This window comes from Ceratotherium simum, chromosome 35 (genome assembly GCF_057802395.1).
Source record: "Ceratotherium simum simum isolate JZ-2026a chromosome 35, ASM5780239v1, whole genome shotgun sequence".
In the NCBI taxonomy this organism is placed as follows: Eukaryota; Metazoa; Chordata; class Mammalia; order Perissodactyla; family Rhinocerotidae; genus Ceratotherium; species Ceratotherium simum.
In genome coordinates, this window is record NC_141934.1 from 3,335,777 (window position 1) to 3,362,974 (window position 27,198).

Genomic DNA, 27,198 nt, shown 5'->3' on the forward strand with positions numbered 1-27,198 from the left:
ATTTTTGATTGTCACAACAGGAGGCGGAGGTGCTACCACACCTGTAGGTGGAGGCCAGGGATGCTGCTCATCATCCTACAGTGCAGAGGATAGGCCCCCACAAGCAGAATTTCCGACCCCAAATGTCAGTGGCGCTGAGGTTGAGAAGCTGTCCTGGGTGAACCGCACGCAGCACCCAGGACGTGCCGTGTGCTCAACTTGCCCTGTTTTTCATGCTGTGGCCCAGGACTCACCCGTGAGGTTTGCCGCATCTGTGGCTCTTTGTGGTGAGAGAAGGGTGAGATTTCTGCTGAAGGTTCCTGACCATGGAACTTCCTGCCACATCAAAGCTGCTTCAGTCGTCCCGGGTGAAAATATGCTTTTTTCTCTGCAGAACCTGAAAGCCAGAAGCAACAAGGATGCCAAGGACCAGACGACCAAGAACTCTTTAGAAAGTGAGTTCTTTCTGCCAAGGCCTCTTCTTGCCCCTTGCGGGGGTGGCTGCTGCAAGCAGATGGGGCATCTGGTGGAAAAGTGAACACGGCGCCCAGTTGGGTCACCCACTAGTGCCTTTGCTGCTGTAGACTTCCAATAGTGAGAGCAGGGACGAGGAAGGAGCAGCACTGGGCATGGTCCTGGATGCGGTCAGCATCAGGCTGCCACCAGCAGTAGCAACCAGGAAGAATGGAGTTAGCAAACGCCCACAGACCAGACACTTCCGAGCATTTAAAATGTCGTCGTGTTGTCCTCAACAGCCCTGTAAGGAGGAGTTCATCTTCCCTTTTTTTCAGATGACAAAACAGGTTTAGAAAGAAGGTAACCCGCATGTAACACAGGTCCTAAGGGGCCGGGCAAGGGGTGAAGCCAGAGTTGTCAGGCTCCAGGCCTGCGTGTTCAGCCTCCTCACTCCGGGCAGACAGTGGGATCAGGGATGATAGGTCCCTTCTCACTTCCGATTGTTAGGATGGTGTGAACAATTATACTCACAGAGAACAGCAGACGTGGCTCCAGTGCCAGAGCTTCACCATGCTCTCAGCCTTGGTTTCCCCATCTGTAAAATGGGGTAACAATGCATGTCCTACATTAGTCATGGGAGTCATGTGAGGAAATGCACCTGATGTGTGTCAGAACCCATCTAAGCATCTGTGCCCCTGGTGGGCCAGGCTCACCATCGTCACAGAGAAGTAAGATGGCCAAGGCTGGCTGGGGCTCCTGTGTCGCTGGAGTCCAGGTGTCCACAGACACTTGTAAATCCGAGAGGTGTGTCAGCACCTGAGTCAGTTCCTGCTGTTCTCAGAATCAGGCCTCCAAACTGTGCAGGGGTGGATGTGGAGAGCAGTGTGCTGGTCCGCTCCCGGGGGACCCTCTGGGCTGGAGAGCGGGCCTCCTACCAGGGTTGGGACCCTTGCCAGCCCATCCTCGCCAGAGTGCTGCCAGGCTCCCCAACGCCCAGGGGCGGGGCATCAACACTGAGCCCTTTTTAGCACTTGTCACTGAGTCAGCAGGCTTGGGTTCTGACCAGCAGCTTGGCCTTCTGGGTGCTCTGGGTTTGCCCTGGTCACTAAGCAAAAGCTGCTCAAGGTTTGCCCTTGTCATGGAGGAGGTGGGAGTTCCCAGGGGATATGGAGGTTGGGGCTGCTCCCTCCGCCCCAGCACTTGCAGTGAGGGTGGGCAGACGGATGGTCTGGGTCTGCTTTCTCTGTGTGTGGCCATTTCTCACCCTGCTCCTCTCTCCGTAGCCCTGCTCTACAAGCCTGTGGACCGGGTGACGCGCAGCACGCTGGTCCTGCATGTGAGTCGCTCCCCCCGGGGCCTTCTCACCCTGGGGTTCTTGACTGCTGCTGTCCTGGAGCTGACGCTGATGTCTGTCAGTTTTTCCCACCTGCTCCCTTATCTGTCACCTTTATTGAGGATGTGGAAATGGGTGCCTCTGCCACCCAGGGGCCCACGAGAGATGGAGGGGTGAATGGAGCAGGCTCTCCAGTTGTCCCAGGTGCTCTCCCAGGGCTGGGCGCAGGGAGGGAGCATCCTGTCGCACGTGGGAAGGGCCTTGCCATCGGGGTGGGGGCACAGAGGGCAGGTGCATTCTGGCCCAAAGGGATGACCGCTGCCTCCCAGCTGGGGACAGGGTGCGTGGGGAGGCCCCCACCTCGGTGGGGCTGCCCCTGGAGGCAGTGGGGACTCACTGAAGGGGTCGTCTTACTACTGAGAAACAAAACCAGAAAAAAAAAATGGCCCCTAATCCTACTGCCTGGGTGACTCTGTTCATATATATTTAGAGCAAGTTGTACACATGTGTTTTTTTTTTTTTAATTTACAACCAAGTCGCTGAAGTATGTGAAGTTTTCATTTCCTTTCCTGCTTCCTCCCCACAAAGGAGCAGCTACCAGAAGGATTCTGAATGCGCGTGCCGCACGTGTGAACATCTTTTTTAATACACAGGTGTCATGATGTACATATCATTCCACACCTTGCCTTTTTTCCCCTTAATATTATACCATGGAGATTGTCCCACTTTGTCCCAAACAGCTCTGCCTTGTTCTTTTTTAAGCTACATAGCATTCCATCAAGTGGACATTTCATAATTTCTTACCATGGTCTGATTAAGGGTTATTGGATGGAGGGAGATGAGATGAGATTTGTGGTTTGGAAGGCTCTGGTGGGTGACCTGTTGGAATCTCAGAGACCCTCTATTCCGTCCCCTCGCCATGATTAGCCCAGGCCTGCATGGCTGAGCATCCTGGCAGGGAGAAGCCTGAGCTGCCCGGGAGCAGTTGTGGGGGGCTGACCTGTGACCCCCAACACAAGAACCTTCCTCTGCTCTTATGTCATCTCTCTGGATTCTCCTTGCAGATAGGATTCAGGAGCTATTGACCTTGAGCACGAATTACGTGCATTCCTAGTGGAGGAGTCAGTATTCCCATCTCCATTCCAAAGAGGCTTAGGCTCTTATCTGAAGGAGGGGGAGCCGGGAAGGCCCAGGGCTTTCCCCTGACCTTGCAGGGACCAGTGGATCAGTCCCTTGCAGGGACTGAAACCGACACTGCCCCCTAGGGTACATGCTGCAATGTCTGGAGACAGTTTTGGTGGTCACAACCACAGACAAGGAGGTGCTACTGGCATCTAGTGGGTAGAGGCCAGGGATGGTGCCAAACATCTCAGAGTGCACAGGCCAGCCTCCACCACAAAGAGTTATCCAGCCCAGAATGTCACCAGTGCTGAGGTGGAGAAAGCCTGCCCTAGACCCTTAGAATGGGAGCCCTTCTAGCAGTATGCAGCCAGCATGGGCTTGTGGGAGCGCTATTTAGGACCTGCTTCTGGAATGCTGCTTGCATAAGCACTGTCCAAAGAGATCCAAGCCCAGGCCTGTCGTGAGAGGTGGTGGTAACACCTGGGGAACCAGTAGCCCTGGGTTATGCACTGTGTGTGTCTGTGGTTTGCACACCACAGTGGATGCCAGGGCCGCACTCGTGTCCTTTCTCTCGGGCAGGACTTGCTGAAGCATACTCCCTGCAGCCACCCCGACCACCCTCTGCTACAGGACGCCCTCCGAATCTCGCAGAACTTCCTGTCCAGCATCAACGAGGAGATCACGCCCCGCCGGCAGTCCATGACCGTGAAGAAGGGAGAGGTGAGCGTGACCGGAGGTGGTCTGGGTTTGCCCAGCCTGTCCACGCCAGGGGACACAGGGCCCCTCTCTGGTCCTCAGCAGACTGTCCCTGGACAGTTCAGCCTAACACAGGAAACATGTTGCCCTTTGGGGTCCTTGACTCTGGCTGGGTAAAAGCAGTCCTGTGTGAAGGGCGTCAGGGTGGAGCGGCTGGGGTGTGCGCCTCACTTGGACACCTCTTTCCGTTGTGGCGGATTCTGTCCAGGGCCCACCTTTTCTTCCCAAACCCTTGCCAGCACGGGGTCCCCGCTGAGGAGGCCGGTGAGAAGGAGGGCAGCATTTTGTCTGCCTAGAACCACCTAGTTCCTCCTGAGTGTTCTTTCCTTAGAAACAGTTGTCACCGAATTTAAGAATTTAAAAGGGGGAAGAAAGGCATGCGTGGTTTATATTTGTGACAGGAGGAGGGCTAAGTCTTCAGCCAGGAAGGTTCTTCTTCCCCCTCCTCCCTCCCTCCCTGACAACCACCTGGGTCTTTATCTCCCTGCATGTCATCAATAAGAGGGTGTAGAACACAGGGGCCCAGAATGCGCTGACCCAGCCCGGTGGCCTCTGACCCTTCCTGGGAGGGGCCCAGCATGGCGCTGGGCTGGTGCTGTCCCGGGTGGGCAGCGCATAGTGAGATAGCGGAGGTGTGCCCGTTGGGGAGCCGGCATGCAGCATAAACACCCTTTGTCGGAAGCAGCACCGAGGCAAGGCGAGCTGGCCCATGGCTTCTGGGGTCTCATGTGGGGACAGGAGCCAAATGACCTGGGCAGGACACGGGCTGGCAGAGAACCTGACTGTAGCTGCCCCTGAGAGCCACTTCCTCCACTTTCTTCCGGTTCGTGTGCCAGGTGCTCTGCACTGAGGGCCAATCTGCCCAGCATCAGGGTTTCTTTTTCTCCTCCCACCCTGGGCTGGCAGGCAGGCCGCCTTCGGCCCCATCCTCCGTACACCTCTTTGGGAAGTGGTACCCTGAGTGCTGGGTGGAAAACTCCCACATGCCCGGAGTCTCATCAGGCTTGACCACGTGTGAGGGGTTTGGTCAGTTTCTCCTGCTGGGCTGGCTCAGGAATGGCCGTGGAGGAGGGAGCTGTCCCCTCCACTCTACTCTCTGGGTTTGTCTGGGCCCTGGAGCCAGGCCCACTCTGAGATGTGATCACAGCATCACTGTTGACTCACACAGCAGGCATCCTGGACCTTACTGCCTCCCCTCCCTGGCCTGTTCTTCATCTTTATAGCAGGGTGGAAACACAGCCCCACCACACTGAGTGCCAGGGTACCCAAAGGGGCACAATTTATGGGAAGAGCCCCACCGGCTGGCACATGGCGGCAGTCCCGGCCATCTGTGTTAGCTCCTCGGCAGTCTCTGAGCTCGTGGAAGGCAGGAGTGGGTCCCCAGCACCTCCAGGGGCCCCACACCTGGTTGTCTGATGGCTGGAACCTGGAGGGATGGGGTTCAGATCTCGTTTCCTGGAGCAACAACAGGGCCCTGGTTCACCCCACCCCCGGCTCAGGGACGCCAGAGAGCAAAGCTTTGGCCTCCCTGTAGGCAGTTCACCTGGATCTAACCGGATGTGCAGTTTGCTTCTGCCAAGACTCTTTATACCCAGTCGGTTCGTACCCTACTCTCTCTTCCTCCTGGGATGCCGGCTCTTTCTCTTTTGCCGACTGTTCTTTTCCTTTTTTTTTTTTTTTTTTTTGGTGTGAGGAAGATCAGCCCTGAGCTAACATCCATGCTAATCCTCCTCTTTTTTTTGCTGAGGAAGACCAGCTCTGAGCTAACATCTATTGCCAATCCTCCTCCTTTTTCTCCCCAAAGCCCCAGTGGATAGTTGTATGTCATAGCTGCACATCCTTCTAGTTGCTATATGTGGGATGTAGCCTCAGCATGGCCGGAGAAGTGGTGCGTTGGTGCACGCCCAGGATCTGAACCTGGGCCGCCAGTAGCGGAGCACGCACACTTAACCCTAAGCCACGGGGCCGGCCCCTCGCCAACTGTTCTTTAATGAGAGTGCTGACCTCCTGGGGAGCAAATTGCGAGTTCTTTTCCCCTTAGCTTTTTGTATGGTGTATCTCTAACTGCCGTTCAGGATCCCCGGAGAGAAATGCCTTCTTGATCCTTGAATCATTGGAGGCAGCTGCCTTAGGGAATTGAGGAAAATCAGATGTTGCCTGGGAGTTGGCAGCCTGGCCCTTGTCCCTGCATCTGTCATAACAGGCCTCCTTCCGTGCTGACCCCCAGTCGGGGTCTCAGGGTGACTGAGCAGGAAGTGTGTAGGGGCCAGGGGCTTTTATCTGTGCCCATCCCCACCCCCTGCCAGCGTCTGGCCTTGTGGCCTCAGTGATATTTGCTTAGTGAGAGGGATCACTTGGGTACCTCAACTGTGAAAAAGGGAGGAGGGCTGTTGACCTCTGAAAGGTCATGAGTCCGACTTGCACGAGCCTTCATGCAGACCTTTCCGTCTGGTGCAGGGTAAGGGAGATGGTGGCTAGACCAGGATGACAGACAGATACCCACACTCGTGCCCCTGCCCACAGCCATTCCAGGGGCAGGCATCACTAATCAATCGGGCACTGACAGCCTGAGCTTCCTCTTCAGTGTACCCTTCCGGGCTGCCCAAGCCGGTTTGCAATCCCCGTTGCAGTATAAAGGACGCTGGACAGGCGGTCTCCCGACCTGGGTTCAGTCCCACCCACTGCTTACCCGCAGTGTTGCTTTGGGGACACCCTTTTTCTTTGCAGGATGTCCATACTCTCTGAGAGCAGTGAGTCAGGGCGTGGGGCCTCTCCACAGGGTTGTTGTGAGGCTGAAAAGGTTTTACGACCTGAGGGACTGTATGAAAGCAAGGGGCAATGATTTCCCCATGTGGGCACCATCTGTGTTGGAGGTGGCGAGAGCGCCTTCTGCATCACCAGCCAGGAGAGAATGTACAGGTCCTGGACGGGTGCGAGCTGCAGGCTGCTTCCTTTTAGAATTTGCAGCTGGGGGGCCCGCCCAGTGGTGCAGCAGTTAAGTGCGTGCACTCCGCTTTGGCGGCCCAGGGTTTGCCGGTTCGGATCCCAGGCATGCACCAACACACTGCTTGTCAAGCCATGCTGTGGCGGCATCCCATATAAAGTAGAGGAAGATGGGCCCGGATGTTAGCCTAGGGCCAATCTTCCTCAGCACAAAAGAGGCATTGGATGTTAGCTCAGGGCTGATGTTCCTCACAAAAAAAAAAAAAAGAAGAAGAATTTGCAGCTGGGGAGGGGCTGGGCTTGGGAAATACCTATTTTTTTCCCAGGTGCCTGTCTCTAAATTTGGTATCTGACATTGAATATCAAGTTTTCAAAGAGAGAGAGGATCTCTGCTTCTGAATTCTCATGACAGCTCCGTGAGGTCAGAGGTGTTCTCCCATTTTACAGGTGAGGAAACCATGGCTCAGAGAGGTTGAGTGACTTGCCCACGGTCACACAGCCACTAAGTAGCGAAACCAAGATGTGAGACATGTGTCTCCTGACACCTGTGTGTACCCCCCAGGTGTATTATGATTTGGGTCCCTCTCGCCCCCTATGGACTAACGGGACTGTCCACCCTCCTCTTGTCCCTGCGTAACGGGCTACCTGGAGGTGGGTGGTTACAGGAGCAGGGTGTGCCCCTTTCTGCTTGGCACACTGCCCCGGTCTTAGGCATCAGGTGGAGCCACGTCCACGGCTTCTCCTGCTGGGAGTATGTGGTGGGGGCTCTGTTTCCAGCTCCCCTGGCGTTTGGTAGGGAGAGGACAGGTGCCTCCTCCACTTGGGCGTTTGGAGGCGTTCCATGGGCGCTGCTGGCCTCCTGGGAGGTGGCATCTCCCCACCTGCTCAGCCTGGGTTAGGGTGTGTGGAGAGGCCCAGGTGTGAGCCCTGAGCAGGGCCAACAGCCCCCACCCTCTATGGCTCCTGTAACTTCGTCATCCTTTTCAGCCAGTTCCCACAGCTCCAGGAAGTGGCTTTGGACAGCATACAGGTGACTTCCTGACGCTGAACTGTGGCCGGCAGCGTCCTGGCCCTGGCACCCCTGGGGCCTGTGAGCAGCATGTGCTGCCTAGGAGGACACCCTCCTCGGCCTCCTAGGAACCTGTCAGGATCCTGCAGGCACATTTTCCCCCAGGCCTGGGTCCTGTGGGCTGGTGGGTGGGTGCTCATTCATTTAGCTGAATTAACTTTGCAGTTCAATGCCCAGATCCACACTGCTGGGTGATTGCCCCATGTGGCTGCCTGTCTATCTGCTCCGAGCTGTGTGCCGTGTGCTGCACAGCATCCCCAGCTCAGGCTTGCAGGGGAATAGGATGATCCTGTTTGGATATTTTGTTTCCTAAGAGCCAGCTGTATCCTGGAGCTATTTTCTGCCGGGGCTTCTGGAGGCCCCTCATGGAAGAAGAAGGCAGGCAGATGGGCTGAACAGGAGCTGCTGGGAAATGTCACTGGTGCAGGCTGAGGCCGAGAGGTGGTGAGGCTCAGGTGGAGGAGACAGGAGGCCTTTTGGTTGAGGATTAGAGTTTCAGGGTCCAGACTCTGGTGGGGGTGAAGACAGGGCAGGGGCTGGGGTCCCCAGGGCCACCAGATGCCAGCCTGGTGGTATCAGCTGTGGGATGGGGGTGTGCCTAGACCACGTGATGTTCACAGTTTCAAAGATGTCCACCATCTGGGGGCCATTAGTTTTGCCTTCCAAGTCCCCCATAAGAAGCTAAGGGAAGCCTTGGCAGGCAGAATTCAAAAAGACCGTGAAGCCATAAGGGCGGCCAGTGCCCCACATGTAGGCCTTTTCTTGGCCCTTCATAAGTATTTGCAGGTGGAGCTTAGATTCTTGACCTCTCTGGACCCGGGTTCTGATTATTCCAGGAGCATGGGCACATTACTCACCTCTCTCAGCCTTGCCTTCTCCGTGGAGCAGGATCCTGCTGCCTGGGACAGTTCTGCCAAGTGAGATGAGATGTTCCGTGTAACGCCTTCTCCACATGGGGTCCAGCGCCTAGAAAGTTCTCAGTGAACGATACTGCTGTGAATCGGCAGCGTGCTTCCCAGGCCCACCCCGCCCTGCACTCAGCAGGTCCCTTCTGGGCCACCTCGTGCTGACTTCATCCCCCTGATGTGTTGTCTTGTGATGTGTCTCTCTAGGGCATGGGAAATGAGAGGCTTTCTCGGGGACCAGGGAGTGGAAGTTTGCTCTGCAGGGAGGCCAAGTAGCCAGGTGCTGAGAGCCCAAGAACAGGCAAGAGGGAGGGAGGGATGGACAGGACCCTCAGCGTCATACTCGGCTGCAGTTGTGTGGCAGCCTGACTGGGGACCCTTGTTGTTCCACCTGCTGAACCTCCAGAATCCACCAGGTCACCTCACAGCCAGGGCTGTGTCAGTGGGCCGTGTCAGCCAGGCCATCGCACTCAGCTAGCTCTCCTGGGGTGCAGGCCTTGCTCTGGGGGCACAGGAGTGGGGGCTGGGGCTGCTGGCCTCCACCAGGGCTAGAATGTGCCAAATCCAGCCCATGCTTGGAGCAAAGCCAGGCTCCCTCTCACCTGGCAACTGACGCCTCCACCTTGGTCCTTGCCCCAGCCACCTTCCTTCTCCTCTCACCCCCAACCTGCGCCGTCCTTAGCGACTTCCTGGTCTCACCTGGCAAGGCCCTGCTGATTTGTTTATCGTCAAACTCCAGTTTTCTGTGCCTGAGGAGACTTCCCAGCACCCCCTGTGGAACCGTGGTCTCTGGCTTCTCTGTGTGTGTGTGTCTTGGTCTGTTTGGGCTGCTGTAGTATGCCATTAGTTGAAGGGCTTAAACAGCAGACCTTCATTTCTCACAGTTCTCGAGGCTGGAATTTCGAGATCAGGGTGCCAGCGTGCTAAGGTTCTGGTGAGGGCCTGCCTCCTGGCTTGCAGACGGCCATCTTCCTACCGTGTGCTCACGTGGCCTTTCCTCACTGCCTGCATATGGAGAGAGATCTTTGTCTTCCTCCTCTTGTAAGAGCACCAGTCCCATCATGGGGACCCACCCTCATGACCTCACCTAAACCTAATCACCCCAAAGGCCCTGACTCCAGATACCATCGTGTTGGGGGTTGGGGCTTCAACATATAAATTTTGGGGGGATGCAGACATTCAGCCCATAACGGTGTGATTCTTCCAGACTGGTCTTCCAGAGAGGCTCTGGGTGGGCTCTACCTGGGGTGGTGGTGGTGTGGCCCAGGTGACAGCCAGAGGAAGCCGGCCAGCCTAGGGGAAGACCCCTTGGGAAGGAGGCACCCTCCTCAGGAGACTGGACACATGATGTAGCCTTATCAGTTTCCTTGTCTGTAGAAATGGGGGTGACAGTGCCACCCCACTAGAGTCACGTGGCACGCAGGAGGACTTATGACAGGGAAGCTCTGAACGTGGGGCCTGTGCCCACAGGGAACTCAGCAAATGGTAGCCGATAGCCCCGTGTGAGGCCCATTTAATCCTCTGAAAAATACCACCAGGGGCCGGCCCCGTGGCTTAGCGGTTAAGTGCGCGCACTCCGCTGCTGGCGGCCCGGGTTCGGATCCTGGGCGCGCACGGACGCACCACTTCTCTGGCCATGCTGAGGCCGTGTCCCACATACAGCAACTAGAAGGATGGGCAACTATGACATACAACTATCTACTGGGGCTCTAGGGGAAAAAAAGGAGGAGGATTGGCAATAGATGTTAGCTCAGAGCCGGTCTTTCTCAGCAAAAGGAGGAGGATTAGCATGGATGTTAGCTCAGGGCTGATCTTCCTCACAAAAAAAAAAAAAATGCCACCAGGCAGATCTTTCCATCTACATCTCTTTTTATTTTTATTTTTATTTTTTTGAGGAAGATTGGCCCTGCGCTAACATCTGTTGCCAGTCTTCCTCTTTTTGCTTTGTTCTCCCCAAAGCCCCAGTTCACGGTTGTGTACCAGAGTTGTAGCTCTTCTGCCTGGGCTGCCGCCTCAGCATGGCTCAATGAGCGGTGAGTAGGTCCGCGCACGGGATCCGAACTGGTGAACCCTGGGCCGTGAAAGCAGAACGCAGAACTTAACCACTATGCCACCAGGCTGGCCCCCATCCACATCTTATCTTTAAGGAAACTGAGGCTCAGAGTAATGAAGTGGCTGAGCCAGCGTTACCTCCATGGAGAGAGGAGAGGGAGGGGCGGGCTGCCGGCAATGGCGGTGCCTGATGACCTGAGATGCCTCACTCTCTGGGGGGTCCTGGCGGGTGATGTTATCGGTTATTCGAGGACGCAGTGGTGTTCCCCACCTGGGATGTGGGGGGGCTCCCCAAAGGGAGTGTCGCCTCACCACCTGGTGCTTTTTCTCCTATCACCACCACTTCACCCCACAACACACATGGGAACATGTACACAAGGACACACACATACACATAGGGATATACACAGACACCCAGGAACATACACGTGGGGGCCCACACATGGGCACAGGGACACAGACAGACATGGAGAGACCAGGACCCGCACACCAACAGGGACACTCACATATGGAGACGCACAAACAGATTCTCTCTCTTACACACACGCTCCTGCAGTCCCAGGAGGACCTGGCTCTTCTGAGTCACTGCCCCTCAGACACTCTAGAAGCCTGGTGCTGTCCCTGTCCTGGGGTCCAGTGGGGTCCCAGCCCCTTTTCTCTCCTACAGCTGCACACAGGGGTGCTTGCTTTGGGTGAGACGCTGAGTCAAAGGACAGTCCTTTGCAACCATGTGACCTCACACCATCTCTAGACCACAGCCTGGGGCGCCAGGTGTGGCCAGAGCCCTGCCCCTGCCTGTGTCCTCTAGAGGACCTGACGGGTGGGCTGGACCGGAAGTTGGTGCTGGTTTTGAGGACCCTGGCACAGGGCTGGTGAGCATTTCTGAGAGGGGCTTGTCCTGGGCAGGCACAGGCCTCCTGGCTGTGCACTGGTCCCCTGTAGGCTGGCAGGGTTTCCCTGCAGGAGCCAAGGTTCTAGAGAGGAGGCCCAGGTGATGATGGTACAGGGTCCAGCGGCCCGTCTGGACCCCTCGCTCAGAGGGCAGAGCGGCTCCTCACGAGGCCTCAACGCAGATTCGCTGTTGGACCTCCATCACTGCTGTCTCTTCCTTGCATCTCCTGTCCTCCTCCTCTGGATCACTCCTCTTTCCTGAAACAGTGTCTGCACAGAGATGGGTTTGTTGCTGGTTTTTCATTGGGGGCTATTTCAGTGGCAGGATCCTCCTGGGGCTTCAAGCTAGGCTCTGAGTAGGGCTGATCCCAGGCCCCGGCTGGGCAGCCTCCTGAGCCAGGAAGGGAGCATCTGCCCAGGGGTCAGGGCCTAGCCTGTGGGTCAAGGTGGGACCACCAGGCTTGAGAGTCTGAGACCAAGGCCTAGGGGGCTGGAGGGTGTGGATGGAGACAGTGTGACACCCAGCCCCTCTGCCAGGGTCTAGGCTCGCCTCATGGATTTACCAGTGTCATAGTTGGGAGCCCTGTTTTCCCGGGGCTGGGAGGCCCCTCCTGCCCACTTGCTGGACTGTTTCTGTTTGGGCACGCAGCAAGACCCTGGAGTGGGCTGGGGTTCAGCAGTGAGGCTCAGCTCCTCCTCGGGAGGGAGGGCAACTGTGACATGACTGGGGAGCTCGTGGTGAAAGAGGCTTACACTCAGAGGACAGCCACTGCTGTCCACCACCCAAACTGCAAGGGGCTGGTGGGTGACATGCACTGACTCACGTGCTGCTCGCATGGTTGGGATACCCCAGGGGTAGTGAGGCTGGCTAGGAAGTGTCAGGGCCCCTGCAGCTTTGGGGCATCTCTTAGAAAGATGAGGGTTTGCACAGGCAAGGGTGCATGGAGAGAGGCCAGTTGACTGAGTCCGCCCATCAGAGCCTCCCAGGGCTGTAGTCCCAGCCCCAGGGCGGGCCACGTGCTCCCCACTGTCAGCCCTGTGTTCTCTCAACGTGGCAGGGCAGGTGTGTGGGCTGCCACAAGTGCCAGGGTGACACTTGGTGGCCTCGTGGAGGATGAAAGTGGCATCTGAGGTGGGACTTCAGATGAAAATGTGAGCAGCAGGACCTGGCAGGGAGAGAGGGTGGGCCAGCTATGGGCTGGGGGGTGGTCAGGGCTGGGACTTGGGGCATTTCTGACCTACCGACAGAGGGACGAGTCCACTTCTGAGCTGGGCATACGGGGCCCTCTGCTGGTGATGGCCAGAAACTCAGCCTCTTTGGAGAAAGAAGGGCTGTCTCCTCATGTCTCCACCCCTCACAGAAGATCCCTTGGTCTCCACCTCCTGGGCTGGGAGACCGTCAGCCGTGTCCCTGCTGAAGAGACATCCATCTATTCATTCCTCAAGGACCTCAGTGTCCCAGGACCCTTCCCGGACCTGCCTCCCCACGCAGTCAGGTCTGCCCCTGGGTCTCCAGCCAGGTATTTCCAGGTGCACACACTTTCCCGTGGGTGCCAATGCCAGGTGAGCCATCTGCCCATAGGCGGTGGGCTGAGGGTGAGTGGTGATGAGTCACAGCCTTGGCACGCCAGCAGCCTTCCAGCCTTTAGTCTCATAGGCACCAGCAGCTCTCATTTAAATCATCAGTTCCCCTGAGCCAGAGGCTGGTTAGCCATTGTGAGCTGAGCTGCATATGACGGTGACATGCAGCCTTCATACCCAGGAGTATTAAGAAGCCAGGCCCAGGCTGCGCTTGCTTCTGAGGGGCCCTGCTGTCTCCAGCTCCTGCAGAGAGTGTGGGAGAGTTCAGGGAGGCAGGGGCTCCCCGAGAAGACTCTCAGGCTGCAGATGGCGGCAGAGCCAGGCACAGGGACCTGCTGGTGACATGAGAGGATGGGGATGAGCATGCGTCCTACTGGGGAGATGCTGTGGGTCTTTGCCTGCTCTAGGGTATGTACCTGACCCTTGGGACCCTTCCCTGGCCATCACAGTGAGGGGCGGGGAATCACCCTCTCTAGGGGCCTTCCTTGAGGCCAGGCTGGCTGGGTGCCCACTAAGCACTTGGTCTCTCTCTCCTGGGCTTGTCAGCTCTGAGGGCAGACCATTGAGCGTTGCCGCTTGCTCAGTCACTGTGCTGCCTGGGATAGGTGGTGGACCTCTCTAAGGCTCAGGTTTCTCATCTGTGAAATGGGCACGTGGACCTGCCCACAGGGTATTGTGGGGATTACATCAGATAGTCAGGCCACATGCTTGTACAGCACACCTGGAACGTGTATGGGGAGGGCTTACTATGTTAGCCTCTTGTTCTGTCCCTGTGTCTTCATCATAGCACATCCGACCTGGATGAGGTGCTAGACCCTGTTTGTCAGATGAATTACCAACTTACCTCCCTGTGCCCATTGAGCAATCCCTGAAGCTGTGCGAGCCAGCGGGACCGTCCGTTGGCTTTCAGATGAAGCACCCAGGTGCAGAGTCACAGGTGCCTCCCGTTCCCCTGCTCATTCTGGGTCCAGTGGACCTGGGAAGGCTGCCTTGGGGTCAGCTTGTTGGCTCAAGCTGCCTACCTCAGGGTACAGGTGTCCAAGTGGGCATCAGAGGTGTAACCCCCTTCTGGAACCCTGCTCATCAGTGGGCACTGGCCTCAGGAGGACTAGGATATGGGGTCCCAGCTATGGGCCCCCCGCCTGGCTTCCCGCTGCCTTCAGAACCAGGCGAGACCATGGGCCGGCCCCGTGGCTTAGCGGTTAAGTGCGTGCTCTCCGCTGCCGGCGGCCCGGGTTCGGATCCCGGGTGCGCACCGAGGCACCACTCCTCCAGCCATGCTGAGGCCGCATCCCACATACAGCAACTAGAAGGATGTGCAGCTATGACAGACAACTATGTACTGGGGCTTTGGGGGAAAAATAAATAAATAAAATCTTTAAAAAAAAAAAAAAGAACCAGGCGAGACCTTACCGTGATTGCCAGGGCTGCCCCCTTCTTGGAGTGCTCCAGCCCACCTTCTCTCCAGTCACCAGGCTACCCCCTCCATCCCCGGAATGCCAAGCTCTTCTTGCCATGGGCCTGCGCTGTGATGGTCCCTCTATGGGAATGTCCCCTCCTTTTCATGGCTGGCCTCTTGTCCGTTCTGGGACTCCAGTTGCTTGCCCTGGAAAGGCATAGGCCACCCTGCTTAGAGGGGTTCTCCCGCCAGCATTTTGACAGCAGACCATTGACTTGGCTGTAACATGCCCTCCCCAGCCTCCAGGCCAATGGCCACTACCCCGTCCATTCACCCTCTTCCACAGGCCAAGCACACAGGAGGGGCTCAGAAGCTTTGTTGAACAAAGAGGAATGCTTGTGGTGTGTGTGTTTGCGGGCAGATGAGATGGAGGGAATACTTGGAAAGTGGATCTGAGGGTTGGAGGTGGAGGGATGAAGGCCCGTGCCGCCGAGCTGGACCGCTGCCCTAACGAGAGCTCCCCTCCCCCCTCAGCACCGGCAGCTGCTAAAGGACAGCTTCATGGTGGAGCTGGTGGAGGGGGCCCGCAAGCTGCGCCATGTCTTCCTGTTCACTGACCTGCTCCTCTGCACCAAGCTCAAGAAGCAGAGCGGAGGGTGAGTGATCACGCAGCCCTCGCCCCGCCGGGAGGGGACAGTTTCTCTCGGGGGACATGAGCTCTGTTTTGTATATGGAGGAAGCCTAGGGTTTTTTTCCATTCGACTTGAGCCTGGAGAGGTCAGTAACTATGTTGCCAGGCTGCTCTCTTTAAGCTATATTCTGTTTCCAGCTGGACGTGATCCTAGGCTCAAGGTCAGAGGTCGTCATTAACAATCTGGAGACATTCTGGGTCAGGGTCGGTGACCCAGCTATTAGCTTCTCAGGTGAAGGGGAAACCTATGACTTCACAAACTGTTGGAGGACTGTCATGTCATGAGCCATCCAGGAAGTGAGAGACAGGTTGAGGGCTAGAGAGTCTGGTACAGTTCAGAGGGTTTGATGGGGAGGATGGAGGGCATCCACCCCTCCCCTACCCTTGACAGACATCACTAGATGATCACTGCACTTTGTTTCCCTGAGCCTGGTGATAGCTTCTAAGTTATCCTCAGCATAGGCCTGCAGACCCCCCACACCTCTCCTCCCAGGGATCAGATCACCCAGGTTGCACAGGCTGGACTGGAGAAAAGAAGGTCGCACTGGGAAGGGCCAGGACTGGGCTCTTCCCCCATTCTGCCCCGTTGCCATGCTGAGCAGGTTTAACTAGTCAACTCAGAAGAGAGCCTCGGTTTCCCCTTTTGCCGAGGCAGGCGATTAAACCGGGTGGATCTGCAGCCCTGGGGACGACTGCAGTCCTGTCCTGACTGTCCTTGGCAGCCTTGACATGCTCCCACATCAGAAGCCACAGAATAAGGCACCACAGAATAAGGTGGATCAGGGCTTGCCAGACCCCTTGGGCCTGTGTCACGTGTGCGGAGTACTTGTTCCCAGGGTGCTCTGAGGCTGGTCTGCTAGTGGCCTTATGCCAGCCTGTCACACGGACCACGAGCTGGGTTTTAAGATCGGGTAAGCTGTGCATGGCCATTAGGGTTCTCCGGCTTTTGAAAGCAGTGACGTCAGCAAAGGAAGGCGGTTGGCACGTCAATGTGCTCCTTCTCCCCCTAGCAAAACCCAGCAGTATGACTGCAAGTGGTATATCCCGCTCATGGATCTGAGCTTCCAGACGGTGGACGAGTCAGAGGCGGCACCCAACATCCCCCTGGTGCTGGACGAGGAGCTGGAAGCCATGAAGATCAAGATCTCGCAGATCAAGAGTGACATCCAGAGAGAGAAGGTGGGGCTGGCTGGGAGGGAGCAAGGCCAGGCTCTGCAGTAAGTGGGCAGCAGCCCCTTACACATGGGCCAGTAGGCGAGCTCTGCTGGGCATCTGGCCCCTCTTCTGGTCTCGGGATCCCTGTGAGCCCTAGAGCGCTGGGCACCCTCGTCAGGCTTGGAGCCAGGATGTGAGGTGGGGTTGGTGCCTGGCTGCCCTGATGGGCAGTAAGTCCTGGCAGGGGTGCAGCCCCTCCAGGTGTTCTGGACTGCCCCAGGCAGGCAGCTTGTTCTTTCCGGAGAGGTTTAGAAGACTAGAAACAGTGAGGATGAGCCCCTCTTGTGTAGGGTCAGCCCAGGCCGGAGCAGGTGGGTCCCTAGAAGGTTGGGTCTTGGTCCAGGGACTCCTGGCTGAGGTGGGCGCAGCAGGACAGGGGTCCTCCTCAGCCCTCACCCACCTGCCCAGCCTACTGCACCTCAAACCAGCAGGTTAAAGAATGTGCAGGGAGGGCCGGCCCCGTGGCTTAGCGGTTAAGTGCGCGCGCTCCGATGCTGGCGGCCAGGGTTCAGATCCCGGGCGCGCACTGACGCACCGCTTCTCTGGCCATACTGAGGCTGCGTCCCACGTACAGCAACTAGAAGGATGTGCAGCTACAACATGCAACTATCTACTGGGGCTTTGGGGGAAATTAAATAAATAAATAAATAAAAGTAAAAACAAAACAAAAAAAAACAAACAAGAATGTGCAGGGAGCCCCAAAACCGGCATGGACACTAGGTTGTTTATTCAGCTGGATGGGCCTGTGGCCTCCATGGCAGTGTACCCACGCAGAGGGGAAGCCAGGGCTGCATCCTCAGGGCTTTCACTGCACTCATCCCCATTGTGCCCTTCGTCTAGCAGCAGGTGGCACCATCTCCTCCCTGGGATGGAGGGGTTGCAGGAGGGAGGCACATGGCACAGGGCAGGCAGGCCCTGGGGATGCGTCTGGCCCTCCATAAGGACCCTCACAAACACTATTGGAGGCTGCTGCTGACGTGTGGTTGGATCCAAGACAAGGGGCTCTCGGGGTCATAAGGGGCCCCTGAACATTGTCCAAGTTTAGAGAGATTGAAAGAAGGGAAGTTTGTAAAGGTCTCTCCTCTCTGCCCTCATGAGAGGAAGGACTTAATTGCTTCAAGAAAGGCTAACTGAGCATGTCTAGCAGCCTGCGCTGGGCCTTGACCCTGTGGCCAGCAGTGGCTGACCGAGGCCATGTGCCATGCTGAACCACCAGACGGGGTCACCGCCCTCTGCGGGCTGTGCATCCAGGGCTCTGGGGACAGGCCGAGTGGGAACAGGTAGCACTGGGCCCCGGAATGGAAACGTGACCGTGCGGCCTCTCCTTGCAGAGAGCAAACAAGGGCAGCAAGGCCATCGAGAGGCTGAAGAAGAAGCTGTCGGAGCAGGAGTCGCTGCTCCTGCTCATGTCCCCCAGTATGGCCTTCAGGGTGCACAGCCGTAATGGCAAGGTGAGTGCCCTCACCCCCACTCCACCAGCAGTCTTCCCTCAGCTCCCCCAGGCAGACCATCCTGGCCCCCGGCTCCCAACCACCTGGAATCCTGCTGTGCTACAGCCGAGACCTGCCAGCCTGCCCGTGTGGTGGCTGTGGTCCCCCACTACTGTGTGGCCTTTGCAGTGGCAGCCCTTGTCCTCTGGAGGGTGTTGCTGCACTGAAAGAGGCTTGTCCAGAATGTCACACAGGCACAGGGGCCCCTCTGCCTGGTGCTTCGGGCTGTAGCCTCCAGGTTGAGTGGCAGCTGGCTCCACCCCCACAGCTGGGAGGTGGCAGACTCCCTGGGGTCTAAATAGGGCGGGTGGGAGGACTCACAGGTTTGTGCAGACCTGGCCCTTGGTAAGGGCCTGCTCTCCAGGGACCTCTCATGAGTCTGGATCCTGGTGCCGTCTGTAGCCTGGGCCTCTCCCACGCACATCTGATGGGTATCACACACTGCGTGTGTGTGTGTCAGCGTGCAGCTGGGCTGTGCGGGAGCCCTGTGTCTGGGTCATGGCTCAGGGCATGTGGGTTGGATGGAGGTGGCCGGGTGGCATCAGCCCTCACCTCTGCAGATCCCACCTGGTAACTTCCTCTGAGGCCCTAAGCCCCAACACGTCACCCCCTGACCCAGGCAGTCTAGGCAGGGGGCTTGTGCCTGAGGCGGACCTGCACAGGGCACAGGAGCTGTGGCCTGAAGCCCAGGTGGCAGAAAGGGCAGAGAGTGCCTGAAGCACCAGGCCATGCTGTGAGCACACCTGGCCAGCAGCACAGAGGTGTCATACCCTGGAGGGGCGGGCCACAGAACCGGAAGTGGACGGTGACGGGGAACAGCGTCCTGGGCCTGCCGGGTGTCAGCTTGTCTGGGGTGGAAATAACGGGTATGTTCTCCTTGACCCCTAGAGTTACACATTCCTGATTTCATCTGACTACGAGCGTGCCGAGTGGAGGGAGAACATCCGGGAGCAGCAGAAGAAGTGTAAGTGGCCTCTGCATGAAGAGGACTTGCACTTGGGAGCGTAAGGGCTGGACGGTCATCAGTTCCTGTGGTTTCAGAGCTTTTTTCCCCCAAGGGGCTAGCAGTGGGACTCTTTTATCCAAGTGAGATGTACGTGGAGCTCTAATTTAGAAAAGAAATTGGAGAGGAACTGTCCTGATAGGGCTTCCTGCCCTCTGCTCTCCCTGCTTCCCGCGTCTCCTAGCGTCTCCTGTGCACCCCCCACCTGCCCTCTGACCTCTCCTGTGAACCCCTGCCCTTCGCCCCGGCCTTCCCTGAATTCCTCGCCTGCCTCCTGGACCTCCCTAGCCTGCTCCCAGCCTGCCCCTGGGGCCACTCTCCTCCACCCCTTGGGCCTACCACACACATAGCTCACCCCCCTTGCCTGCCCCCTGGGCCTTCCTCACTTCCAGCTGATGCTGATCCAAAGGATCCTTGGGCTGGGCAGCCACACTCTGCTGGCCCCACTGCCTTGTCCAAGTGGCCAGCCTTGACTGCTTTCAGGACAGGGTGCTTGCTCCCCTCTGGTACAGCCCATTCTCTGGGCGCCTCCCTCTGTTAGTGGTTCTTTGCCTCTCCTCCGCTCAGAGCTGCCCCCTGTCCTGCCTGGCAGTGTTCAAGTCCTGGGGCTGCAGCTGCCTGGTTCCCTCCCCTGCCCCTCAGCTGTGTGGTTTGGGATTCCTAAGCCATCATTGCTAAGAGGTTTCCAAATGCGCCCTGTATGCCCTGTTCCTCTTGCAGGGGGAGCTGGGCTGAGCACCATATCCCAAGTGGGCTGGGGCGCCACACGCCTCTGTCCTGTCCTGAGGTCCCGTCCCCCCAGGCTTGTCATTCATGCCTGTGCTGAACCACACCTTCGCCCAAGGTGCCCCTGCATCCGGGGGATGAGGCACTCCTGGCAGCTCTGATGGCTGGTGTCTGCAGCCCTGTCCGTGTGCCAGGGTTTTCTGTTATGACCAAGGGACCCAACCATTTGCAGCGTGGTAGCATCTGTTCCCTGCTCAGTGCTGTACCCAGAAATAAGCCCCTTTTCCTCACCTGGTGGAGAGATAGGGGCCTGTGTTAGCAGAGTAGGGGACAGAGCTGTGCCAGGGGTCTGTTTGGGGGGACCCCACAGGAAGATGCTCCAGGTTGCCCTCAGAATTGCCTTGTGGCTGTGCTAAGGAGGCAGGCTGACTCCTTTGTTTGTAAGAGCAATGCTAAGATTTCTCCCACCCTCTGAGCCCAGCCTGGGCCCTTTGGGGCCACACCTTGCTCTGCGGCTTACCAGCGTCTCCCCAGGGAGTAGATCGCCGCATCCTGAGCCATCACAGCCTGTGCTGTGCTCCTTTACCAGGGTGGGGTGAGGGTCCAGTGGGTCAGAGAACGCGCCCTGGGTGTCCTGGGAGGTCCGAGGAGCCATGCCGACTGGCCGGTTGGTGCACCTGTGTTCCCCGCTTTCAGGTTTCAGAAGCTTCTCCCTGACGTCTGTGGAGCTGCAGATGCTGACCAATTCGTGTGTCAAACTTCAGACTGTCCACAGCATTCCACTGACCATCAACAAGGAAGGTGGGCTGTCATCCAGAGGGCCGCTGTCCCTTTCTGCTGTTAGCACTGTCCTTGGGACCAGTGGGTTTTTATTCCAAAGGAATGTGTGTGCTGCTTAGGGCCTGTTGGCCTCTCCCAGAAGTGGACGGGACAGGTTAGGAGTGGCCTTTCCCAGGAGTGGACTGGACGGGTGAAGAGTGGCCTCTCCCGGGTGTGGACGTGACAGGTTAGAAGTGGCCTCTCCCGGGAGTGGACAGGACGGGTGAAGAGTGGCCTCTCCCAGGAGTGGATGGGACAGGTTAGAAGTGAACAGGACGGGTTAGGAGTGGACTTTCCCAGGTGGCCACCACTGGGTGGTTGAGAAGACTGATGACTTCCATCCCTGGTCACAAGACACTCCTCAGACGCCCTGTGCTCTGGGTCTGGTTCAGCCCCCCTGTCCTCCCAGCCCTCCCCTCAACCAGGTGCTTCCTGCCCACACCTTTGGTCATGCTGCATTTTTCATTCACTGTTGCATACACTCGTGCACACTCAGTCACACAGGTATACACATGCACACACGCACACACACACACATACACCATCTGTGTCACATGCTACCCTGACCCCTCTTCTGTCCTGGGAACCCTGTCACATGTTGTCTCAGTGACTGGTCTGCCTGTGTTGTGGGCCCATCTCAATCCTAAGGTCCCCGAGAAAAAGGCCACGATGGATGTGTTTCTGGCTCGTGACGTCACCTTGCCCCGTGCTGAGCAAATGGCAGCCACACGGTGCCCCCTGCAGGGCTGATTTTGAAGCAGAGCCTGTCTTCTGCCTCCCTCTCCCAGGAGCACAGATGCTCACCTCTCTGGTCTCTTGCACAGATGATGAATCTCCTGGGCTCTATGGGTTCCTGAATGTCATCGTCCACTCTGCCACTGGCTTTAAGCAGAGTTCAAGTAAGTGGCTGGTTTGGGGAAGAAGGCAGCAGGGCACTGAGCCACAGGATGTGAGGAATGAAGGACGTGGCTTAAATTACCATCAGGAGCCTTTGACCCCTGATCCCTGCGAGGTGCCAGCATAGGTTGACTTCCAACATCCACCAGGTGTGGAGTTGTTTTCCCCAGTGGATCCTGCCCTTTCTGGTGCCTGTCTCAGGTCCTGCGAGCCGGTTAGCTGCCCCCTGCAGGCAGGTCCTATAATCGCAGGGGCTGGCGTTTGATACAGACACTAAATGGAGCCTACGTTCGAAGCCTGGAGGGCTGTGGGCAGCGGCACCCTGACCCCGATCAGCACAGTAGATTTGGCTGCTCTGACGAGCTAGACGAATGCTCTTTTCCTCCCTTCCCTCCAGGGGGCCCCTCCCAGCTACCGGAGCTGTCAGAGCAGTGAGGGCTGGTCATATTTCAGTCCAGGTGCAACACACACAGCACCTCTCCGCATGGCCCCTCCACACAAGCTCTCAGGGTCCCTCGTAGAAGGACATAGGGCAGGTACCGTGCTACTGACCTTTCCTGCTGTTGCTACAAAACACCAGGAAGTCCCCAACAAGCCACAGAATAGGAGATGTTTACAAACCATATATATATATCTATATATATATATGATAAGAGACATGTATCCAGAATATATAGAGAACTCTTACAACTCAATCCCAACAAGACAACCAAGTTTAAAATAATGAGCAAGAGATTTGGGGAGACACTTCACCAAAGAAATTCAATTAGCTAATGAGCACATAAAAAGATGTTCATCTTCGTAGGGAAATGTAAACTAAAACCACAGTGAGATACCACTTCATACCCACTTGGACAGTGATAATCAAAAAGATGCACGGTGACAAATGTTGACAGGGATGTGGAGAAACTGGAACCCTGAGACTCAGCTGGTGGAGATGTAAAGTGGTGCAGCCACCCTGGAAGACAGTTTCACAGTTTGTTAAAAAGTTAAACATGCCCCTACCGTATGACCCAGCAACCCCGCTCTTAAGTATTTACTCTAGAGAAATGAAAACATATGTCCACATAAAGACTTGGAATGAACGATAAACAAAACAGTTCATCCATGCAGTGGAAAACTGCTCAGCAATAAAAAGGAATGAGCTCCTGTTACAGGCAACAACATGGATGAACCTAAAAAAAAGCTAAACAAAAGACACCAGATGCAAAAGACTACATACTGTATCATTCCATGTGTATGAAATTTCTAGAAAAGGCAAAATACAGAGATAAAAAACCTATTGGTGATTGTCTGGGACTCTAGTGGGAGGAGGATTGACTGCAAATGAACCCAAGGGGAGTTTTTGGGGAGAGGGCAGTGTCCTGAAACGGTGGTGGGGTTGTTGGCACAAGTGTTTAAATTTACTAAAAATTCTCAAATTTACAATGGAGGATGGTATGGTATGCAAATTATGCTTCCGTAAAGCTGTAGCACGTGGATAACGGTTCCCCTGGGCCCCTGTCTCTCGGGCTGCCCATAAATGCTGGTGTTTCTGGGGTTCCATCTGGGCCTTCCTCCATCACTGCATAAACTCCCTCCTTCCTGCTCCTGGGGGGCTTCCCATCAGCAACGCAGATGACGCCAGAACTGCCTCTCCATCCCCACCTCTCGGCTGGCCTCCCTCTCTTACCTTGCTGTCTGTCTCCTCAACATCCCACTCTAAACTCCACATTCCCAAACTGAACCTGAACCTATCACTTGTGGCCCCCAAACTCATTCCTCTTATTTTATGTCCTGCCCCACTGAGGAGCGCCACCCTCCCCCTGTAGCCAGGCCAGAAACCGCCATCCTGTTCACCGGTCCTATCAGTGAGGTGCCGTACTCCGTCAGTGGAGTTTATCATCTCTGGCCGCCTGCCACAGCCTCCATCCACCCCCGGCAGTGGCCTCCTCCCTGGTCTCTACTGCCAGGCCTCAGCCCCCTTCTCTCCCTCTGTATCCATGACCCTCCCACAGCACTGAGCTGCCTTCAGTTCCCCGTGCTGGCCTGCAGCACCCTTTGCCCCAACTCTTCACCTGGTAAAATTCATAGTGAGGTCTGCACAGCTTGTAGGCGCCTCTCCTGGCCCTCTGCCCTTCTCTGTGGGGCACTTGTCCCCTCGTGGTGATGGCGCATTCACCTTTGCCTAGCCCACCAGCTGTAGGGTCCTGCTGGCATGAGGGCATTAGCCAGGCTTTGCCTAGTGACCAACTGAGTGAATGTTCTATGAGGTGCTGGTTCCCAGCTGCGCTACTGAGCAGGGTCACTGTGTGAGGGCTGGTGTTCGTGCTGGCTGGTGGTTTGGTGTCTTATTTAAAAAAGAAAACTGACACCATTTTTTCTGGTTTTGAAAATAACACCTGCTCTTATAGAAAATTCAGGTAATGTGGAAAGCATGGTCACCCTCTCCTGTCGCCCTCTGCAGATCTGTACTGCACCCTGGAAGTGGATTCCTTTGGGTATTTTGTGAATAAAGCCAAGACACGTGTTTACAGGGACACGGCTGAGCCGAGCTGGAACGAGGTGAGGCCCTGCTTCCTGGCGAGTCTGGCCAGGATATGGTCCATGGGGTGTCTGATCCCTCATGGTTTCCCTTGCAAGCGACGCTGCCAGCTTTCCGGGAATCCCCAGGGGGCGGGGGTACGAGTCTAAGAGATTTTATCTCTGTGTTCCTGAGAATCCTACCCCTTCCCTCCCCATCACCAAGAAACGGCCTATTTTGCTGGAGAGCTTGGTGTTTACTTAGTAGGTTTCCTTAGTGTTTTTCCTCAGAAGTTAGAATGAGCTTGCCCTCTCAGTTTCTGGAAGCCTGGGGCTCTCGCACTTCTCTGGATGTGGGGCCTGGAGTAGGGACCACAGCCCCGCTCCCTGGGCCTCGCTGGGCTGAAGGGTCCTTTTGCTTCTCCCGGGGTGTTGGGTCTGTGTAGTCTGCTGCTCTCTTTTCCTCCATCTTGGAGAGCTGTTCTGTGACCCACTTGCTGTCTTGCCTTGAGCCTTCGGGAGTGGAGGAATGACTGCAGAGCGGCTAGTACTGATGAAGCCCCCAGATCCGGGAGAATGCCATCTCCCACCTCCTGGGACAGCTGCGGCCCTCAAAGGCGTCATGCTTGAGGATGCGAGTGGAAGTCGCTGGGCTTCAGAGAGCTGCCTGCTCCCCCGCAGAGGAGGAAGCTATGACCCAGCGGTCTGCCTGGTCCACCCTGGATCATGTGGCTAATGGAGCAGCGGGGCTGGAGCCTGGGTCTCCTTCCTTGGCGTCTGCTACTCTGGTTGTTAGACTTACTGCCTCAGTAAGACTGGGGCACGGGGAGCCGATAGAATTACCTGGTCGTTACAGCCCTGGGCGTCTCTGCAGAAAGGGCTGATGGCTGCTGTGACAAGGAGGGATCAGAGCCAGAAAGAGCCACAGAAGAAGGCTTTGCAGAGAGCAAGAGGGCCTGACTCCACAGAGGCAGTGAGAAAGGGGGTCTAGACGGTATGCAAAGGGTTCAGGTGTGAGCCAGCAGTGGAGGCTCAAGAAACCGAGGCACGGAGGGATCCCGAGCAGCAGGTCATCTGGCAGCCACCCTAGCTGTACGTAGGGATTGTCCAGGGGTCTTACATGTTCCTGGCACACATAGCCTTCCCACCTCGATTCAGGCTCAGAAATATCTGCTGTTTTTTTCCCTTCACCCTCCTCCATTTCCCCACCAAGAACCCATGCCTGCAAAAGCATTGGTGTGAAATGCAGAATTTCCTGACAACACCATAGGGCGATGGAGGAGAAAGTTAACAAACACTGCACAGCAGACCTCAAAAGCCTACAGAAGCAGTGCTTTCCTCCTCGCGCCCTCTCTCTCCTGTATCACCTCCCCAGATCGATTTTTTTCCCTTTCAGATAGACTTTATTTTTAGAGCAGCTTTAAGTCCACAGCAAGATTGAGCAGAAAAGACAGAGATTTCCCCTGTATCCCCTGCCTCCTGCTGCAGCCTCCCCCACTATCCACGCGCCAGAGTGAGGTGTTTCTTGTAATCAGTGAACTACATTATCACCGAAAGTGACACATCATTATCACCCCAAGTCCATAGAATATCTGCGTTTGTAACCAGCACCCCTAAATTCTGATGCAGGTGGCCTAGGGACCGCCCTCTGAGATGCTGGCTTAAGGAGTTTGGATTAGGATTGAGAGACATTCAGAGCTTCCAGAAGCGTCCAGACTGAGCCACAATGTGGTGCTCACAGGGAAGTAGCTTCTGGGGGTCTGTGTCCCAGGACTAAAGTGAGGACGGTCCTCCTGGGCAGCAAGGAAGCTGTCTGTTGAGGAGGCATGGCTCGGAGGGCCTCTCGGGCCTGTAGTACTGACCACCACACACTTGGACCTGTTAACTGGGGACTTTCCTCTTTTCTTGGGGCTGCAGGAGTTTGAGATCGAGCTGGAAGGCTCCCAGACCTTGAGGATACTATGCTACGAAAAGTGTTACAACAAAACAAAGATCGCCAAGGAGGACGGCGAGAGCACAGATAGGATCATGGGGAAGGGCCAGGTCCAGGTAAGGCTGCCACCCTCCTGTCCCCCCCAACCCCCCCCCACACACACAGACATCGTCACGCATCTGCCCCTGGACCCGCTCACACCCCACCTCCAAATGCTGCATGTTCTTTCCCCATTCCACAGTCAGGGACACTGAGGTGGCCTGGCTCTGGGTGGGGTGCGCCTGGGCTTGCAGAGTGAGGCAGGCCCATCTCTGAAATATCCACTGTCAGAGGCTTGGGCTGGTGCCTTCACAGGTCCTTTCCTGCCCCCTCTGTCTGTCTGTCTGAGTGTCTGTTATGCCCCATCTTGTTCCCAAAGGAGTTTCAGTTCAACTTGTTTTTCCAGCCGGGGCCTCAGTTCCTCCTTAGCCTTAAGAGAGCCCAAAGGCAAAACGGGGAGGTGGTTATGAGGCCACCTCTTCTTGGAGGAGCACAAGAGTCTCAGAGTCAACCCACGTGACATCCCCTCTCTGGCTTCTAGACCCAGGTTCCAGGGGGCACAGCTGCATCCCTAAATGGGGTGGGCAAAGGTCCTCCCAAGAGTTGGCATAGAAGCCCCCAGTGGGCCAAGAGTAAGTGCCCATACAGGACCAGCAAGGGGTCCCCAGGTCCTCAGGGCAAACCATCCAGGCCCTCAGTCCTGCAGAAGCTTACCCAGCTCCTGGAAGCCCACCACCAGTTTTCTCACTTCTTGGTAGATAGGAGCTGCGCCCCCTGCTGTGTTTCTTGAAGCCTCACCTGCACAGTTCTGTACCCTGATGGGAGAAAGCCCTAATGTCTATTCACTTCCCTTGCAGAACATCTTGCCAGAGCCAGCTAAGTGGTTCCTCCCCGTCCTCCCCTGGAGGAGGGCACTGCCCCCCACCCCTGCAACCCACTTGGTACCCTTGGACCCTCGGATGAGGCCTCCAGGGAGAGTGGGTTGGGTGTTCCAGGTGGCTGTGGAAGGACAGGGCTCTCCAAGAAGCCCCACCTCCCTTCCCTAAGGGCAGGAAGTAAAACTCCTTTTGTGGTGAAATACTGCATTACAGGAATGATGGAGAGAGAGGCTGAGTCGCCCCGGACTCATTCATTGTCTTTGCTGCTGAGGGCCCACATGCTCATCATTCAGACCAGCAAGTCCTTACTTAGTGGCAGCTCCACACCCCACTCTCATTCACCAGGTTCTCGGGAGATACACGCTGCCCGTTTTCCCACCTTGGAAGCTTGTTAGGAAACTCAATGGCTCAGGGCCTCCAGGGACCAAGTCTAAAAGCAGAAATGCTCATGTGACTGCCGTGTTCCTGTCCCCAGGCCCACCCACCTGCAGACACCACCCAGAGATGGGGGGGCCCTTC

At 56.5% G+C, this 27,198-nt stretch overlaps 1 protein-coding gene across 2 annotated transcripts in view; it reads left to right on the plus strand.

Moving 5' to 3' along the window:
* The window catches only part of BCR (BCR activator of RhoGEF and GTPase), a 138,838-nt gene that overhangs the window by 92,516 nt on the left and 19,124 nt on the right, over nucleotides 1-27,198 (plus strand). For both annotated transcript variants that reach the window (XM_087423842.1, XM_004443110.3), the window contains exons 6-16: nucleotides 374-434; nucleotides 1,719-1,771; nucleotides 3,470-3,610; nucleotides 15,021-15,142; nucleotides 16,188-16,356; nucleotides 17,724-17,843; nucleotides 18,771-18,846; nucleotides 20,308-20,412; nucleotides 21,255-21,329; nucleotides 23,774-23,871; nucleotides 25,747-25,878. In XM_087423842.1, coding sequence (XP_087279968.1) covers nucleotides 374-434; nucleotides 1,719-1,771; nucleotides 3,470-3,610; nucleotides 15,021-15,142; nucleotides 16,188-16,356; nucleotides 17,724-17,843; nucleotides 18,771-18,846; nucleotides 20,308-20,412; nucleotides 21,255-21,329; nucleotides 23,774-23,871; nucleotides 25,747-25,878 — 1,152 coding nt within the window. The remainder of the gene's footprint in view (nucleotides 1-373; nucleotides 435-1,718; nucleotides 1,772-3,469; nucleotides 3,611-15,020; nucleotides 15,143-16,187; nucleotides 16,357-17,723; nucleotides 17,844-18,770; nucleotides 18,847-20,307; nucleotides 20,413-21,254; nucleotides 21,330-23,773; nucleotides 23,872-25,746; nucleotides 25,879-27,198) is intronic.